This window comes from Durio zibethinus, chromosome 6 (genome assembly GCF_047325235.1).
Source record: "Durio zibethinus cultivar Kanyao isolate XHJ-2024 chromosome 6, ASM4732523v1, whole genome shotgun sequence".
NCBI classification, from domain to species: Eukaryota; Viridiplantae; Streptophyta; class Magnoliopsida; order Malvales; family Malvaceae; genus Durio; species Durio zibethinus.
Window position 1 is genome coordinate 1,335,429 of NC_143167.1, and position 18,112 is coordinate 1,353,540.

Sequence of the window (18,112 nt, forward strand, 5' to 3'; positions counted from 1 at the left end):
TATACATATTTGAGAAAGGATTAAGTTATATTGATGTACATAAATTATTTTATATTATTTTTATAAAATTAATATTTTTACAAATCAATTATTATATTTAATAATTTATTTATATCAAACATGCATATAAAATTTTAAATTAATATAATTTTTTTAATTTTTAATTTTTTATATAAAATAAATTTTTTAAAAAATAAAACATAATATTAATTGATTTTTTCCAAATTAAATTTTAAGATACAGCGGTGCTATTGTTTTTCGTCCGACAAGTACTACACTTAACTTCCAATGTACTATCAGCTCCCCACAACAGCAGCCTCCTATTATAAACCAAGCAAAATACTAGAGATTCTGAAGTTGCCACCTCATCAAAAACCTCACATTTCACAACTTAAACTCCACAGTTTCCAGACCCACACTCAAGAGGGAGAGGAAATTGGGAAAGAGCCATGGAGAATATGAATCATGACCACATGCATGGCATGAACAACCAATCATCTGGCGGGATGATGCACCGTCACAGGATGATGATGCACATGACCTTCTTTTGGGGCAAGAACGCTGAGATTCTCTTCTCAGGGTGGCCAGGAACAAGAACAGGCATGTACGTTTTAGCCCTGATAGTTGTCTTTCTGCTTGCTTTCATGGTTGAATGGATCTCTCACTCCCAATTGATCAAGCCTGGCTCAACACGCCATGTGGCTGCTGGTCTTGTTCAGACTTTGTTGCATGCTTTGAGGGTTGGTCTTGCATATTTGGTGATGTTGGCTATCATGTCTTTCAATGGAGGTGTTTTCTTGGCTGCTGTGGCTGGGCATGCTCTGGGGTTCTTGTTATTTGGCAGTAGAGTTTTCAAGAAATCATCTGCCCCTGTTCCTGGAAAAACATCTGATCTTCCTCCCATGAGTTGTTGAATACAAGATTTGATTTCAGTTCTTGCTGGTGTTCGGACTTGTTCCTAGTGATCTTTGAAAGCTATGTACAACTTATGTTTTATTTTTTTTCTTCAAGTTGGATTCTTAATCTTAATCTATGCTTTGCTCTATATTTGCTTTTCAATTGACAAAAAATGGAATCTATAGATTGCTGAAAAAATATGGATTTTTTTGCCCGTTGATATCTTTTGGCCTATTAGGATGAAAATTTGGTGATTTTTCCAGGCTATTACCAGATTAAGTACTATGAATCACAATGTAAGAGTCCATTCAACATTTATGCCTAATGAATGTGGGGTTTGATGATTGACTATACAAGTCTGCAATCTTATTCCTAAGGATGTGATTTCATCAAGGCAACCAGGAAGTTGCATGTCATGTCATTGTTAAAGGGTACAAAGCACCCAGGATTTGGCCCTGGTGGATTCCCCTGTTTCTCCATTCACCTTCACACAATTCCATTTAAGTTCTTTCTCAAACAGATGTTTGCAATTAGCAGTGGCCATCCCACCACAATCCTTGGATTATTACTAGCTGTGCGTGTTTTCTAGTTGGAATGCAGTTGTACTGTCTTTTAGACAGGAATGATTGCAAACTTGTCATGTATTAAAGTATTGTAAAACTCCTCTAAAAGATTGTTGAAATTTGTACAAAATTTGTAGGGTATTCCTTGTTTTTGAATGCAAATGTTAGATTTTTGTTCTGCATGAAACTTATATGAATGTGAATAATATTATTTGATCAAAATCAAAATCTTTGATCAAGTGATTTAAAGTTCATTCTGACAATCCCTATACTTACACAATTTTAAATTTCAGCAGAAGATGCATAATGAACTTGTACTTTATTCATGCTTCCGATATGAGCTTGCATGCAAATGGCATCGTCTCTTAGTAATTACAATTTACAACGCAATATATATGAATTGCAAAACTAATTTCTGTCTGAAATGAAAATAAAAAAGGTACTTCAAGCTATCCCATCAATCAAAACCACTTTTCCTATATATCGAAAAAGCAATCAATAAAGAATCTTTACATCTGTATTTTTTTAGGGGTTACATTTCTCCACTTGTATATTTTCTAGAGAAACTTTGAGAATTGATAAGATGGCGACGATATTTGACCCTATCAGCCACACGTCCCATGGAAAAATCTCTCTCAGGGAAGGCAAGGAACATGCCTTATTGCCTTTCATTATATGAGAAACAGGCAAAAAATTAATGGTTCCTAGCTATGTATCCATCCTCTCCTCGATCCCTCTCTGGCTGATGCATGATCACAACACATTGCCTATGTGACAAGCCAAATTCCAGATAGTTGACTTCTTTAGAAGTGCTAGATTATCAATTAATTTTCTTTCGAGTAGAGGGAAGGGTCAGGTTTTTAGCAGTGATTCCATAAATCTATGTGCTCCAATATTAATTGCTATTTGTTAGCCCCTTTAATTAATTATTAAAACCCAGCAGTTGAAATAATTTTTTTTTTATTGAAACCCACTAGCTTTTAAAGGAAATGGATGAATCATTTAATTATTTTTAAAGGTGAAATAATTGGAGTCTAGCTAATTAAAATTAACGGAGTTTATTTTTTTGCTTGCTTCATGAGTTTTAAGATAGGTCTAGATTTAATTCGGATTCATATTTTTTTATAATAGTTTTCAAAACACACAGACACTTACATTACTATCTATATTTTGTGAGATTTATTAATTAATTTTTTTAATCTTTTGACTTATGATTGAAGTTCCAATTCCATACTTTCAATCTTGAAATAATAACTCATTGATATGTATTAATTAATTTGAATTATATATATGCATGAACAGTGAAAATGATTGGGTAAGAGCAACATTCTTTAAGGCGACTGTCATTGCATTATAAATGTGATCTGTCGTCAGTACTCGTCATTGACAGCAGCCAGTAACAAGAGATTAAAATGTCAAAGCATTCTAAACGAGGGAAATGAAGGATCGATTTTAACAGATAAAAGCATATATAACAAATAATCTAGTTTGATGGTGGCATATATGTCGAGAGAGAAAAAAAAAAGGAAAAATTTAAATAAATAACATGTAAGTAAACATTTTCTGGCATTTTCTAAGGGCAGTACAATGTGTAATAGACACTATTCCTTGATTAAAAAAAAAAGAAAAAGAAAAGCTGAAAACTCCAATATTGTCAGTCTTCTTCTCATGCCATGGTCTTAATATGCATATATAAGGATGGATTTTTAATCATTTAATTTTTTTTTTAATTTGGATTTAATCTTTGGAAAAACAAATTGTAAATGGAACTTGCCATATATGTAGGGATCAGGACAATCAAAATTAAAGATTAGTGCAAATTTTAATGGTACAATAGGGGATTAATGTACTATACAATTAATCATTTAAAAACCCCAATCATCATCATCATTGTCTTCTTAAATCCAACACTAATTTCCACCCAAAACCTTAATCTAAACTTGAGACAAATTTCCATCATATATCCATCAAAATAAAATTTTACAATACTTATCATAGCTACAATGAATCATGATCATGGCATGGAGGCATGGCACCACCACCACCACCACCACAGTAAACCAATGACACCTCTGGGATGCGCCACCACAAGATGATGATGATGATGCATATGGTCTTCTTCTGGGGGAGGAACGCCGAGATCCTCTTCTCAGGCTGGCCCAGGACGCGTGTCGGCATGTATGCATTAGCCTTGATATTCATCTTTGTTCTTGCTTTTCTTGTTGAACGGATCTCTTATTCTCGGCTAATCAAACCAGGATCAAGCAATGTCTCAGCTGGTCTTGTGCAAACGTTGAGGGTCGGTCTTGCTTATTTGGTAATGCTTGCTGTCATGTCTTTGGTGTTTCTTGTGTCCGTTGCTGGTCATACCATGGGCCTTTTGTTGTTGGTAATAGGGTTTTCAAGAGAAACACAGAAATGTTGTCTTATGAAAAAACCTCTGATCTTCCTCCTATGTGTTGCTTACGGAATGATTTTTGTCATCAATTGAGAACCAAAATTATCAAGAAAAAAACCTTTATGTTTCTTTTCTATTGCATGAGGATTGGATTCTGCATCCTTTTTTCTTTTCTCAGTTCCTCAAGAAAAGGAATAATAGAATGGTTTGGCTTATTGGGAGCATAATTTACCATGTTCAAAGTATGAATCCTAATCAAGCATTTTAATCAAATAATTTTTTTTTCTATTTTCTTCATATATGAGATTGAGCTAGGAATTAATTATTTTTCCCAGCAAAAGCAAGGGCTTTGCCTTTTGTCCTACAGTGACCATTTATGTAAAGTTAGCATTGACAGACATGATTTTTTTTTTTTTGCCCATCTTTGACAGACATGATCATAAAACCAATTAAATTTTACAATAACTTGTAAACCTAAATTTATTAATTTTAGCCTTCGAGAGGTGTCAATGCCAATTAAGAATTTTGTTTCTTGGGTCCATTATCTGCTTCTGTCCCCACAAAAATTATTTTTCCTTGAAAATTTTGGATACGGTATTAATTATTATATATATATATATATATATGCATTATTAGTTCAATCCCAACAGCCTCTATTTTAAGTAAAATTTTTCATTAGGCATTAGCCTTTTGTTCTCCGTCTAGGCTCCACCAGCGGATTGCATCGGTTTAATTTATGCCGGCAACCAAATTGTGGAGAATTTAAGGTTCTACAACGGCTCAACAACTTTTGCAGGGTGGTTCAAGAGCCTCAAAACTATAGCCAATAGGGCCTACAAGCTTCAATTAAGGTGAATTCACCCTTATTCTTTGAAAAAATGTTGGGACTTTTGGGCCTATTGATATACGTTATTTGTCATAGAAAAAAGTTGAGCACAAAATCTTCCTTTTACTCTTCGCTCTCTCTCCCACGACACATTATAACATCTACATAAAGAACCCTCATCATTCATGAATAGAATTACGACTTTGGTGCTTTTGAATGGCATATTTGGATAATCAATCATGAATTAATTATTTCTCATAAATATATTAAAAAAAAAATCTCAGAAACATCAAAAAATCTGATATTATATTGTTACTTGCTTTTTTTTTAGGTGCCATTGGAGATGGACTCTACATAGATAAATGAAAAATACAATGATATGTTAATTTTACACAGTAATCTTGAGAGTAATTGATATCCTACAAATTCTCTCATTTTACAGGGTATAATAAACAAGTATGAATTTTCAGCTTTACCTCCTAAAGTAGCTTGCTGAGATTTAGAAATATATACTTTGTGTAGGCCCCTGTAAAACAAATAGCTAGGCCTTTCCGTGACAATGATTTTTTTTTTACATTAAAAATTGCGGTTTGAGATAAAAAAAATGATTATGAAATTCGAATACAAATATTAAATATTATCATTTAATAATAATTATATGAATTAATTTAATTAAATTTTAGATTTTCGTAACAATAAATTGATATATCAAAGTTGGAAATAGAGACTGCCCTCTCTTTGTCTAACTCATTCCAGTATGTATTTAACGTTGACTAATAGAATTCCCCTGAATTCGACATTAAGGCCTAATTAAAGTGCATCGTTCACAAAAAAAAAAAAGAAAAAAACAAAAATGGTTATTACAGGGTCAAGATAAAATTACTATACCCAAAAGAATATTTACCACTGAAAGGCAAAAGTAAAAAGCTAAAGTTACACAGCCCTAATTGGATGATCTGAATTTGAATCGATCCCATGAGAATGAGATATCGACTAGCTTTTATCTTAATTTCTAGACTGTGACAAAGGGAGGATTCTCTTGGAACCTGAGAGCATGTTGCTGCCTGCCACTTGTAGTTTTGCTTGGTATCTAATTAGAACTTTGATAGCTCATCTGCACATGGGATTAGCAGTAGATCCATTGAGTCATCTCAGAATCTTCTTCAGCTTCTTCCCAATTAAGATAACAAGACCGGAACAATTTCCAGCTGTCTTTCCAGGTTTCCAACCAGGGTCAGTTGGCCTGTTTTATTGTCCCCATATATCCATAATTAGAGGCAGTGGTCCCTTTATTATTACTGCCTTGTGCAAAGTGCAAACTGCTATTAATCAAGAAATCCCAGCTCGTATCCATCCATCAAGTACATGCATCTGAAACCGCCAGATATCACGGAGGGCCTTGTTTTTCTTCTTAAAAATCACTGTTTGTAATGTTATTTCCCAATTGACGGGCTCCTGCTCCGCCTGCAGTTCGTCCCCGTCAATTGCCAAGTAGTAGTCAAGGAGAATTAGGTTGTCATTGACTTTTCAAACAGGAAAGTTACTATCAATCACTATTTTGATGGATCCTGCATGCATATATTTGTAATATATTTGTAAGCGTAATACCATGTCCACAGATTAATATATGGGCTTGAATGTTATTTTTTTGATAGAAAAACTGTCATAAATCAAAGACAATCAAGGACATAACTTGGTAAGAATATTCATTTCCGATCCTCTAGCTGCCTACCCCCATTTACTTCTCTCCTGACGTTGACAAACACTACAACTATCAAAGCTGAAGCTAAAGTTTCTAACTGCTCTCTTCAACCAATCCCCTCCGTTCCCAAATTGCACGGTATTGAATTTAGCTATGAAATTGAATTTTAACAAAAATACAGCCCAGGTTACAAGTCAAGGGTCAGGTTTCCTCTGTGTAAGTTGTTTTGCAGTATACATCAATATGTGCTGATAAGTGATAACAAATCAAACCCCATCACCAAACTTGCTGGGAATATTTGAAGCGGAAAAATCCACAATTAGCCATAAAAATTTGCTCTCCTTGAGCGATCAAAGCACTTGAAAAAAGCAAATGAATGCCCGATCGATCACTTTCATCATTGCAAAATATAACAATGCACCAAATCCATTTTTCCTGAAGAGAAATGGTTTAATAGATCACTGATTCACTTGGCAAAACTAATTATTTGGGGGAAAGGTAACAATTTCATCTTTCTCATGTTCCTTTGCCTGATTTAATGTGAAAACAAATGAGTAACTTCATCGGAATTATGATGAATGAATCACTTCAATACATTTATATTTTTCTTGGTACTGCAAATTTTGTTTAAAATTTGAGAAAACATGTCTTCCATTAATTTTACATCAGCCGTAAAAACAAGAGCATATTTAGAAAAGTAAAAGTGATATACCGACATGGTTATTCGATCCAGCATATAAGAGGACATGATTTGGACTAGTCATTAGATCTTGTAATGGAAGAATCTGACCCCCACAAAACCGAAGCAAACACATAATTCCACATGGAAGATTCAGAGAAGAAGGTCCCTCAACCAACTTCGCCCGCACGAGTAGTCTAAAGGGCGTAGACCATGAGCGTTAGATAAACGAAAAACACAGCGAAACAGACAAAAGGGTGCACGCAGCTTCCGGGTGCTGGCAGATCTGAAAAATACCCTGTCTTACCATTGGCAAGAACATAAAAAGGCTAAAGGACAGTCTTTTCATCGAAGTAGCTTGGAAAATCAGGTGAAACTTTAAAGCAATTTTCAAGCTTACAGAGATGGAGTGGACCCAAATGGATTAGTTTTCTGGTCGTATTTGTCTCTGATGTACGGTTCCAAAGTGGACCAAGTGGGTCTTCTCCTTTATGGTATTTGAGTGAAAGGCACGAATTTGGTTTCTGGGCTGTTGCAGTTGTTGTTGTAGCCCTCTCTGCCCTAGAGCTTTATTAAGTTAATGTTCATAACTATAAAATAAGGTGCACAACAAACTTGAATAGAACATTTATGAAAGGGAGAAGGGGCTAATCTTAATTTTATCACTTGATCTTCAGCCATTCATTTTCATTGATATCCCTTGCAGAACTAACACAAAGAAGTTCAGTATTGTTGCAGTAAAGGGTAGAAAATAGAAATTCATGTCATGATTATTCCACTTAATATTGTGCAGTTAAGATGTGAAAAATCAAAGACTTTTACCTATGAAAAACCAATCAATTTCCATTATTTGTCAAAATCTGATGACATGAAAAGATTTAGATATGTATAGGGAAAAAAACATTGATGGCAATGGAAACCAAAGGAAGTCCATATTAGTAATAGCTGATTTTATTACAAGGATTTTACAAAACACATCCTCAACAAACTTACAAAGACTTGAGCCAGCCAGCCAGCCAGAGGAAGGTACAAAAGACTGTACCCATCTTTTCATAGCACATTTATTTTATTTGCCCATCTAACTTCAACCCTAAAATTGAGGAAAAAAAGGAAAGAAAAATACGTATTCTTAACCTTTTTAGTATTAATTTGTCATATTCTCTGTAGATTCCCTACAATTTGAACACTCTGTCCTTTTTCTTCCTCTTTATTCTGCCCTGAACTTGCATTTTTCCCTCCATTTAGCTTAATTGAAAAATTAGAAGTGACAAACAACCCCATGTGCTGGAGAGAGGGTTCTTTTTTTAATATGTCCATTCTTGAGGTAGACCCATTTCTTGATGGTTCATAGCCGGCACCGTCCTGGACTGACGCTTTTGCTGTGAATACATGCTATTCCTTCCAGTCACAGAAGCATCTGCATGGAATCAGGAAAAGTTTTTAAATTGACAGGCTAAAGGGTGAAGACAAATCCGAAAAAGCGAAAGAAAAATTTTTTGGTCGATTATCAGTTAACTACCATGTTCCAGAGGAAAACCACTATTGAACCTTGATGGAACACCTGTTTTCTCAAAGTGGAGCTTCAGGGCCTGAACCACTCTTGCAGGAATCAGAACTGTGGCACATCCTGATCAAAATAGAATCCAGGTAAATATCTCATCCGGCAAGGGATACCTTTATACAATGACTAGCAAATCTAAATCTACCAGGGTAATAAAAATACTAGTCCTGTTGGAAGCAACATGCAAATGGACTAAACTAGGTGGGCCACGAGAAAGAGAAGATTCCATTTCACACTTATCAAATCTTGGACACTAGCAAACGAGAAAAGATTAGTTGATGAAAAGGAATCTCGGAACATGGGAATAAAACCATTTACCAGAATCCAGAGTCAAAACTTGGAAACCCAAACACTGCAATCCTAATCGGCATATGGGATAACTGATCGTCCACTGAACTCCTAACCACCCCAACAAACCAAACCAAACTTTTGCTTAAATGGCTAAATCCTAAAGCGACCCCAAAGTTACATAAAAGTAAACTTACAATTACTCTTAGAACCAAAAATAAAAAATAAAAATCGAAAAGGGTACTTTTTTTAACCTTGTTTCTTGCGTGACTCGCATGTAGTTCCTATTCCACGAGGCAAGAACACACCGGTTCCACAAGAACCATTCCTTGAACCGGATGCATTAAGGAAAACCGCCCTCATATTTGAACCAGCTTGTTGGTTGCTTTGTTGTTGTTGCTGCTGCAGCGTATACCAGGGATTATAAGAGTTAGGGGCAACCTTTTGGCCATTGTTAAACTCACTAAAGACTCTTCCTTTGCTTTGATGATGCTTAATCCTTGGCTTTTGTTCCATTTGCTTCATAGCTTGCTCTTGTTTAAGCCTGTAAAACTATAAATTATAAGAAGTAAAATCAGTGCAATTTCCTTTGTAAATAAGTCATAAATAATAAAAACTAATGGTTTATATCCAAGCTTACCTGGATAACTCTTATTTTATCATCAATCAGGGCTTGCTTTGATTGAAATCCATCATTCGGGTTAATCCTGGATTCTTGGGTTGAGGTTGATTTACTTATAAATCTCCCACCTTGGTTATATGTGGCTGTTTCTTCATTTATCTTCATCTTTTCGAAATTCCCAATCATAGGTGTTAATGGAGGAGATGGCCCCCTAGATGGTCCAACAGGACTATCAAGATTCGAGCCAAGCTGTGACCACAGCGTTGATTTTGGTGAACCAGACAAACCCCAGGACTAAAAACCAAAAGCAAAAAAAAAAAAAAAGGATCAGTTTTTTTCAACCTGAAGCTAAAATTGAATACTTGTTAACATGATCAAGAAGAGGAAATATACCTTTTCATGTTCATCTTCATCTTGAAGCATGTATTGAGCCATCCGGCGAGTCAACTCACCAATGTAATTGTCTTCCTCTCCACTGCTCTCTGTTGAGCTTAAACTCAGCTGATCAGAGCCAATAAGTGAACTAAACTCGGAACCAGAATCAGATAAGTCAAATAAGTAAGACGCGTTTTGGTTGATGGGTTTGTTCTTGTTCTCTTTGTTTTTGCTGCTACTGCAGTTGCTGTTGTCCACTGAAAGACCATCAAGGCGATCTTGAGGAGTGAAAAACTGAGACGGAAACAATAACTCACAGTTGTGTAGGTCAACAGCCATCATAAATGAAATTACAAGCTTTGCACTGTGAAGTGAACAGAAATCAGGTAAGTGGGTTGATGATTTGCTATTATGGATGTTGCTGGTTCAGCAAGATACAATTATTACCTGGTCTTTCACGCATGTACAAAAACAAAAGAAAAAAAAAAGAGAGAGAGAGAGTCCGGTGGGACTTTAACTGAAGTTATAAGTAATGGAACAATGGAATATGTTCTTTTTTTTTTTTCCAAGACAAAGATTAAATAAACAAGACAAGCTGAGTCGAGGACATGGATGACCAGGTCTAAGAAAGACCCGTAGAGTGTTTTTTAGGCTCTGTGTTTGTGTTATATGTAGGCTCTATCTCGTAGGTTGGACCGTACACTTGTCCAGCTACGCAAACTCACCTGCCATTTGTTAGGGAGTTGCAGTCTGGGTAAACTAACAATTCGAGGATTGGAGTAGTCAGGGGGTTGGTGTTCAAATGGGGTTTTTTGCAAATTAAATTTGAGTCGTCGAAGAAGGTACAAATTTGAGCTCAAGGGATTGTTGTTTCCACGAAGAAAAGAACGGGTAATGTGGTTGACTGATGATTACTTCTCTTCTGTCTTGACATTGAAGAGTATTAACAGAACCATTTATTCCATTTGTCATCTAAAACAAAGGCAAAGATTATTAAAAAGTTAGCCATTAAAAAAAGACTGGATCAGTTTGTACTAACTGAATTTTGTTTTAAAAAAAAGTTGGTTTATTTTATGATTTTTTTGAGCTTTTATTTGTTCTTTCTCCTTTATTTTATTTTCCTAAGGTTTAGCTATTAGTCAACAAAAATCAGTTGATTAATGGATTGGGTGAGACTGAATGTAGTGCACTGATTTTAGATTTTGGTTGGATAGTTTTGGTATTGAAATTTGGAGTTAGCCGAAATGATGATTGAGAAATGATCAGAAAGAAAACGAAACTATATTTGTTTTGGAAAATCAACTTTAGCTTCCAGATGTTAATGGTATGGATATGCTATCAAAACCTCCCCTCACATTTCTTTTCCATAAATTATTCTCCAACAACAGAGAAAAGATCAAATATTAGATCCCAAGCAGATGCTAATCTCAGAAAAAATAAAAGCTATTTTAGTGATTGGCCGAAACTAAGTCAACTTCATCTCTACCTTAAGCATTTGAGTAAAGAAGGAAAAATGTTAATTGGCATGTTCCTATTCAGCCCAATAGCTTCAATTGGGTTGTTTTTTAAAAGTTGGAAGGCTTGCATTGGATCATAGAGTCAAGACCTAAGCTTGAAGTTTATTTTTGGGCCAAATTCTAACGCCTGAACCGAAACTCTCCAAATCGAAAAAGAGCCCGGCAGCAATAGCAGGGACGATCTTTTGTCAAAGACCTAAAGAGAATTTCTAAATCTCGTGTCGTGTCGGAGGATTGTTGAGATATAAAAAAATTAATATTATTTTTATTTTATGAAATATTTTTTATAAAATAAAATTATGAGATCAGATGATTAGAATGAATAATATCTCATAAAAATGTGAATTGTGATGATCATATTGATTTGAAATATCTAATGTGTAGATGTTTGGATATTTGAGTCACACGGATTCGAAGCTTAAATCTCGAATCGTGATAAGTGATATCAGAATCAATTTTATATCGTTTGATCTACGTTAAGTACGTACATCGAGAAAAATAGACATGATGATCAGTCTTTATGACGAAAATATTACGAGATTAGATGAAAAAAAATATTACGAATCGAATCATGAATCTTATATCAAACATAAAAAAAAATTATTAAGATATAAAAAAATTTATATTATATTCGAATAGAATAATATCTTAAAAAAATATGAATTATAATAAATAAATTAATTTAAAATATCGAATGAATAAATAAATAAATATTCGAATCTCAAAATCGTACGGCTTTTAAACTTAAGATTCGATGTCCGCGAGACTTTAACTCCATGCCTTGGCCAGTAGTTGGCCTTGACAATGTAAGAAACACGAAAGAAAAAGAAATATGAAAGGCCTACCTAAAGTTCAACTACAGTTTAAGCCTACCTCAACTTCAACTAAGTTAAACAGTAACATCTCATAGCTTCCCGTAAGTGTCCTCGAAACTGTGTGCTTGGACTTAGAGACCTTGTTCCTGTGATCAGATTTCATTATTCTTTCTGGGTTTGAATTCTTAAAGAAAAAAGATGACAAAAGATAGGAAAATTGGTGTAGCTGTGGACTTTTCTAAGGGAAGCAAATTAGCTCTCAAATGGGCAATTGACCATCTGATAGACAAAGGTGATACTCTCTATCTCATCCATGTCAAGGCCCATCCGGGTGATGAGTCTCGCAACCTTCTTTGGTCTACCACTGGCTCACGTAAGTCACTGCACAATTCAGTTTCATTTGTGATCCAATTTTATGCTATGATCATTTGTATTCGACGATGTTTGACTTGATCATCTTGCTTGTGTAGCTTTGATTCCTTTGGCGGAGTTTCGAGAGAAGGAGGTGATGCATAATTATGAGGTTGACCTTGATCCTGAGGTTTTGGACTTGGTTGATACTGCTTCCAGGCAGAAGCAGGTTTCCCTGGCAGTTCTATGTGTATTTCTCCTTTTCTTTTTGGTCATTATTTGTTGATCTTGGATCTGATTTTGCCCCAAACTCATTACAGGTGACTATTGTCGCAAAAATTTACTGGGGCGATGCCAGGGACGGACTATGTGAAGCTGTTGGAGATTTGAAGCTTGACTGTATGGTCATAGGTAGCAGAGGCCTTGGCACCATCCAAAGGTAAATCTTTATCTTTTGAAGGGTGAACTATTTTGGTTCAAATCATTCACAGGGAAATAAACAAATTGACGGTTTCTGATTTTGATTGAAATAGGGTACTGATTGGAAGTGTGAGCAACTATGTGATGGTAAATGCAACTTGCTCCGTAACAATTGTCAAGGTCCCTAGTGCTCATGGATTTTGATCTGGAAGTCTGATTTAGTTTTCTGCTAAGTATTGTATCTTTGAAAATAACTTGTCATCTTGTGTCTCTAGGGGGATGTATGGATATCTTGATTCTCAGGTTCTGCTGAGATCCTGAGATTGCTTAGATCAGTTCGATGTTGTTGCTGTAATTAAACTTTGTATGTACATGGACATTGTTCATGGTTGTATTTAATGACAAACTTTTGCTTTCTGTTATTATTATTTATAGGACTCCTGAACCTGTTAAAGTCTTGTTTCTGTGATTCTGTGTGTTCTTGGGAGGAAGAGAAAAAGGCTGGTGGGATTTCCTGTTGAATTGTTTGTCTGCCGCCTTAATAAAGAAGATGCTACTCTGACTAGCTTGAATATAGTGAAGAAGGTGTCATATGATTGACTCCCTCTGATCATATGGAATTTTATCCTTCCAAATCTTCATCAAATTATGTTGAGATTATGATATAGGAAAACAATCTCATTTATTTGATGAATGAAGAGATCAAAACATGGGATTCAGATCATCATCTCGGTCTTTATTTGGAATCAGCTTTTGCGGCTTCAAAGCGAGTTCGAATGTTGTTGAAATGTTCCTCTTTAGGAGGTCTGCATTCATTGACCGCAGCACATTCATTGACCGCATCAATATTTTGCAACTTTCCAATCCATTTGCATAAAATTGGAAACCTCTCTTCAGTGACCAACTCTAGTCCCACAACTTCTCGAACCACTTCAAACCAGAATGCTATAACAAGTGCAGCAATATCCAAGTACCCAACTGTATCACTTCCAAAGAAAGACTTCCCTTTGAGCTCATTCTCAAGCCTCTTCAGCTGCTGACAACATTCTTCCACCGCCTCCTCTTGTTCCTTCCCTTCAGCCAAGTTAACATTCCTAGCTGTTGGCTGGATCTACAAACAAGAAACAAAACACATCAGAAATTATAATATGAAACTCAGCGGAATCAAATCAATCTACCTTTTCATCTATGAACTTTGCCCAAAAGCGTGCCGTGGCTCTTTCATAAGGATCCTGAGGCAAAAGAGGGTTATTTTTCCAGGTCTCATCTATGTACTCAAGAATAACAAGTGACTCCATGATTGGTTTTCCATTGTGTACAAGCACAGGGATTTTCTCGTGGACAGAATTGAGTTGTAGAAGCACGTTACTCTTGTTGGAAAGGTCTTCTTCAATGTATTCATAAGGCATCCCTTTCAGCTTCAGGGCTAGTTCAATTCTAAGATTATAAGAACTTGCCCACATGCCAAATAACTTCACTTCTTCAGCCATTTCAGATCTGCTCTTATGGAGGAATGAGGAGCAAATGGTTTGGAATTGTTGAATTTTAAGAAAGGATTTCTTGGAAACATTGGGTTATAAAATAAAGGTCGGCAACCTATAAATTTTTTTTTTCTGTTCTAATGAGTCCATAACATATCCTACCAAAGAACAAAATACAAATAGTTCATAGCTGTATTATGGATAAATAAGTGCCTGGTGACACCTTAGCATGAATTTCCTAGGTTTCTTGTCGTGCTTATCATGAATCTAATTAAGTTTTATCTGTACAATTAAGAAACTAAAATAGTCAATTTGACTTAAAAAAATTATAACTTTAGAAATAATTAATTTCTTTTTGTTACAAACTTTAGGGATAATTACATAAAATTTCAATATCCTTTTTTTTTTTGGAATTTTATTAGGAACACAATAAACTATTATTTTTTAGTTTATATTCTTAGTGAAAATTTTAAAGTTTATAAATAGGATTAAGAAATCTTTATCACACATTTATTTATTATAAATTACTAGCATAATTTATATATTTAGTGGTTATGTAAGAAGTCTTTTGTTTCAAATTTTCTAATTTTTTTAATAATTAATTGATGAATAATTACTGATATACACTCTCTTTACATTAAAATAATTTATTATTATTTTTATTAAAAATAAATTTTTATTATTTTAATAAATATTTATTTCAAATAATAAATTTGATTATATTTTCAGTGCACGGAGAGAGTAACTAATAAAAAAAATTGAAAATGCCTTCTTAAGTTATTTTTTAAATAATACTCCCTAGTTATGCTTTACTGTTCTCGGTTTATGTATTCCCACATCGGATAAAAATAAAAATTATTGTTTTATGCATTTTCTTCTACCTTCTTTTTCTCGTTCCCATCTCGCTTCTTGTAATTTTGTGGAATCTTACGACAATCAAAACCCAGCAAAGCCATCCTCAAAAAGCCCCAAAATTTCAATCTTTTGAGCCTTTTGAGTTTACCCTTTTACCCACGTCTCCAAATCAACTTGTTAAAAAATTGGCCAACTTTGACCTTTTTCTATGTAAAGTTGCAATCCATTGTATGTAGATTCGTATAAGCAGGCCACATGTTTACCAATGATCAAAGGCAGGCAGAAAGAACTGGAAAATATGGAACTTCAAGGCTTCAATATCTTCAGGTAATGTTTATACCCTTTTCTTTCCCGACTTTGTTTTGGGTATCTGTATTTTATACACCATGGTTTATGGGTATAGAATTTCATGTTAAAAGAGCATGTAGGAGAATAATTCATTAATACTTGTTTACCCATTTCACTCTAGGAACTGGTGAGTCAGTTTCAGAACACAACTGATGAAGGTACGCTGCATCTTTTATAATAAAGTTATTTCCTGCATTGCTTATATTTTTAATGATCTGAGAAGTCCTTTGTTAATAATCTTTGTGTAGACTAATTCACTCTATTGTAAGAGATGTTACTAGATTTTTCAGTCATGTTACATACTTGGGGAGTTCGGGTTTAATTTCTTTTCTGAAATGAGTGAAAGCAAAATCTGATTTTTTTTGGTTTCTGTATGCTGCTTAGATAGTTTGTTTAGAATGTACAAGTGCATAGAATGTCAATAATTCCTGACTTGTCTGATTCAGCGTCTTCCAACTTGGTTTTATTGTACCAAGACCTCTGTCAGTTTTCAAATTTTCTTAACTGATTGGTACTTGTTTCCACAGAAACAAAGGAGAAGATTGCTGCAAACTTGGCAAACTTTGCTTATGACTCATATAATTATTCATTTTTGCGCCAGGTTCAAAACCCAATTTTTTGTGAAATAATTTGTCCTCAAATTTGAATAATGTTTTTCATGTACTTTTCTGCCACATTAACGTCTTATTTCTTTCTAACCAGCTCAATGTGTTGGAACTCTTCCTAGATTGCATAACAGAATCAAATGAGAAACTCATGGAATTTGGTGTCGGAGGTGTTTGCAATTCTTGTGTAGGTAAGTGATATGGGCTTTTAATTCTAAAATTATGGTTTTCTTTCTCTATGCTGACCCTTGCATGATTAGTACTTCTTTTTCCTTTGCAGATCCAGCAAATGCTGCTATTATTACTCAGTGTGGTGGAATCCCTCTTGTCATTCAGTGTTTATCAAGCCCAGTAAGAAACACAGTGAGTGAGAACTTATATTCTTGGTTGTTTCTTCTTTTTTTTCCCCCCTTCTAATTGCTTCAAGTTCCTAGAGATAGAACTTGGGATGGATTATACTCAATTGAATGTAACCTCTCTCTCTCTCCCTCTCAAAGATCATATGTAGGACAGAACTTGGTACTTGGGAGTTTAGCTTATAACACACCGAACTAGCATCTAACTTTTACATAAGTGAGTAGGGAACTCCCTGATGCCTGGTCATAGTAGGGAACTGCATCTATTTTACCTTATATGATGTAATGTGGGAATTCAATATATTAAATCTGCTTGTGTTTAACTATGTTACATGTATACACATCTTAGAGACAATTGATTGTCAGGTGAATTATGCTCTGGGGGCCCTTTATTATCTTTGTAACAAGTCTAACAGGGAGGAGATTCTGAAGCCTGAAGTGGTTGATGTCATTGAGAGGTATGCTGCAGCTCAAACTATAAATGTAAGCTTCAGTAATCTGGCCAAAGCATTTCTGGACAAGCATGTCTCTAAGGAGAAGTAAGGTATGACTCCCACCTTTCAGCTATGAATGTTGAATGGTGTGATTGATTTCTTCGTGAACTAGAGACTACTGACCATCTGACTTTTTAAGTGCACAGCAACTGGAGGTTTCTGGTTTATCTCCCCTTTATACTTTTTACTTCACTTGATTGAACTATTTCCGATAGCAATGGATTATGTTGTGGTTCCTGACACTTTTATTAAACCTCAAAGAACTTTATCACATCTGTTATCATTTCTTCATTTATCCTCTGGGGGCTTAAAATTTTTGGAAATAATCTTGGTTTCAGAAAGGAATGAGCAGCATTGTACCAATGATGAATTTCCTGATTCACATCTGATTTTGTAACTTGTCTCTTTGAAGTGGCAAGAAAGCAAGAACATCAAAATGGCAGCCATAACATCAATAATACTTTTCAGTTATGGATTTATAATGAAGTAATTATCTAAGACCAATCATAAGTTTTCTCTATGCAGGTCACAGCTGCAGAACTTGCAGAAGATAGATATTGGTGCACTGGTTTATAGGGAAAGAGGCATGCAACTTGAAGTTATGCCGTAACTGCAAAACATGGCAAAATTAGTTGTTTAGGCCTTGGCTTAAGTTCCAAGTAGCAACAGCAGGAGGCTGTCTAACGATGTATCTATTTAGTGTAGCGTTTCTGGGATTGCTTATCAGCTTTTAGTCGAGACATCCAAAGACTTGATTAGTAAGGCTTTTTAGCTTGAATACCACACACACAAAAAGCCTTGCTTCAAGACTAGAACCAAACAAAGAATTATTCGACTTTTAGAAATGACTAATTAATATTGACCTTTGTATTATTTGTTAAAAAGGTGCCACAATTACAAGATTTTGTGAAATTTGATTTAAGGTGTACCCTTGTTATATTTGGTTGGTAAATTGTTGA

At 34.9% G+C, this 18,112-nt stretch overlaps 5 protein-coding genes and 1 pseudogene across 5 annotated transcripts; 4 read left to right on the forward strand and 2 right to left on the reverse strand.

Moving 5' to 3' along the window:
- The first annotated feature begins 341 nt into the window (after positions 1–341).
- LOC111285630 (copper transporter 1-like) lies at positions 342–1,117 on the forward strand. The gene has a single exon (XM_022875165.2). It carries the CDS (start codon positions 450–452, stop codon positions 912–914), a length of 465 nt encoding a protein of 154 aa, XP_022730900.1. The 5' UTR covers positions 342–449; the 3' UTR covers positions 915–1,117.
- A 2,346-nt stretch (positions 1,118–3,463) lies between these two features.
- Positions 3,464–4,253, forward strand: LOC111286204 (copper transporter 6 pseudogene; annotated as a pseudogene).
- Positions 4,254–7,994: 3,741 nt separating this feature from the next.
- LOC111285582 (uncharacterized) lies at positions 7,995–10,734 on the reverse strand. Its single transcript, XM_089761712.1, has 6 exons — positions 10,359–10,734; positions 9,930–10,275; positions 9,555–9,830; positions 9,169–9,466; positions 8,585–8,692; positions 7,995–8,482 (listed from the first exon to the last, which is right to left on the reverse strand). The coding sequence occupies exons 2-6, from the start codon at positions 10,251–10,253 to the stop codon at positions 8,370–8,372; spliced, it is 1,119 nt and encodes a 372-aa protein (XP_089617838.1). The 5' UTR covers positions 10,254–10,275; positions 10,359–10,734; the 3' UTR covers positions 7,995–8,369.
- Positions 10,735–12,140: 1,406 nt separating this feature from the next.
- On the forward strand, positions 12,141–13,442 carry LOC111286455 (universal stress protein PHOS32-like). The gene is made up of 4 exons (XM_022876426.2): positions 12,141–12,616; positions 12,714–12,823; positions 12,915–13,033; positions 13,128–13,442. Exons 1-4 carry the CDS (start codon positions 12,442–12,444, stop codon positions 13,216–13,218), a joined length of 495 nt encoding a protein of 164 aa, XP_022732161.1. The 5' UTR covers positions 12,141–12,441; the 3' UTR covers positions 13,219–13,442.
- Positions 13,443–13,679: 237 nt separating this feature from the next.
- Positions 13,680–14,875, reverse strand: LOC111286454 (glutathione S-transferase U7-like). Its single transcript, XM_022876425.2, has 2 exons — positions 14,193–14,875; positions 13,680–14,125 (listed from the first exon to the last, which is right to left on the reverse strand). The coding sequence occupies exons 1-2, from the start codon at positions 14,502–14,504 to the stop codon at positions 13,751–13,753; spliced, it is 687 nt and encodes a 228-aa protein (XP_022732160.1). The 5' UTR covers positions 14,505–14,875; the 3' UTR covers positions 13,680–13,750.
- Positions 14,876–15,320: 445 nt separating this feature from the next.
- Positions 15,321–18,090, forward strand: LOC111284714 (ARM repeat superfamily protein). The gene is made up of 7 exons (XM_022873582.2): positions 15,321–15,677; positions 15,820–15,856; positions 16,226–16,299; positions 16,401–16,494; positions 16,584–16,666; positions 17,026–17,203; positions 17,679–18,090. Exons 1-6 carry the CDS (start codon positions 15,606–15,608, stop codon positions 17,200–17,202), a joined length of 537 nt encoding a protein of 178 aa, XP_022729317.1. The 5' UTR covers positions 15,321–15,605; the 3' UTR covers position 17,203; positions 17,679–18,090.
- The last annotated feature ends 22 nt before the right edge of the window (positions 18,091–18,112 follow it).

Bases quoted from the DNA above. Each gene is read 5' to 3' on its own strand.
- LOC111285630 (XM_022875165.2), top strand. From the start codon at position 450: ATGGAGAATATGAATCATGACCACATGCATGGCATGAACAACCAATCA.
- LOC111285582 (XM_089761712.1), bottom strand. From the start codon at position 10,253: ATGATGGCTGTTGACCTACACAACTGTGAGTTATTGTTTCCGTCTCAG. The intron at 8,693-9,168 runs GTTAAAAAAAGT...TATTTTGATCAG, and splicing joins CGAGTCACGCAAGAAACAAG to GATGTGCCACAGTTCTGATT. The intron at 8,483-8,584 runs GTAGTTAACTGA...GATTCCATGCAG, and splicing joins TGGTTTTCCTCTGGAACATG to ATGCTTCTGTGACTGGAAGG.
- LOC111286455 (XM_022876426.2), top strand. From the start codon at position 12,442: ATGACAAAAGATAGGAAAATTGGTGTAGCTGTGGACTTTTCTAAGGGA. The intron at 12,617-12,713 runs GTAAGTCACTGC...TTGCTTGTGTAG, and splicing joins TTGGTCTACCACTGGCTCAC to CTTTGATTCCTTTGGCGGAG. The intron at 12,824-12,914 runs GTTTCCCTGGCA...AACTCATTACAG, and splicing joins CTGCTTCCAGGCAGAAGCAG to GTGACTATTGTCGCAAAAAT.
- LOC111286454 (XM_022876425.2), bottom strand. From the start codon at position 14,504: ATGGCTGAAGAAGTGAAGTTATTTGGCATGTGGGCAAGTTCTTATAAT. The intron at 14,126-14,192 runs GTAGATTGATTT...TCTTGTTTGTAG, and splicing joins CAAAGTTCATAGATGAAAAG to ATCCAGCCAACAGCTAGGAA.
- LOC111284714 (XM_022873582.2), top strand. From the start codon at position 15,606: ATGTTTACCAATGATCAAAGGCAGGCAGAAAGAACTGGAAAATATGGA. The intron at 16,300-16,400 runs GTTCAAAACCCA...CTTTCTAACCAG, and splicing joins ATTATTCATTTTTGCGCCAG to CTCAATGTGTTGGAACTCTT. The intron at 16,495-16,583 runs GTAAGTGATATG...TTTCCTTTGCAG, and splicing joins TGTTTGCAATTCTTGTGTAG to ATCCAGCAAATGCTGCTATT.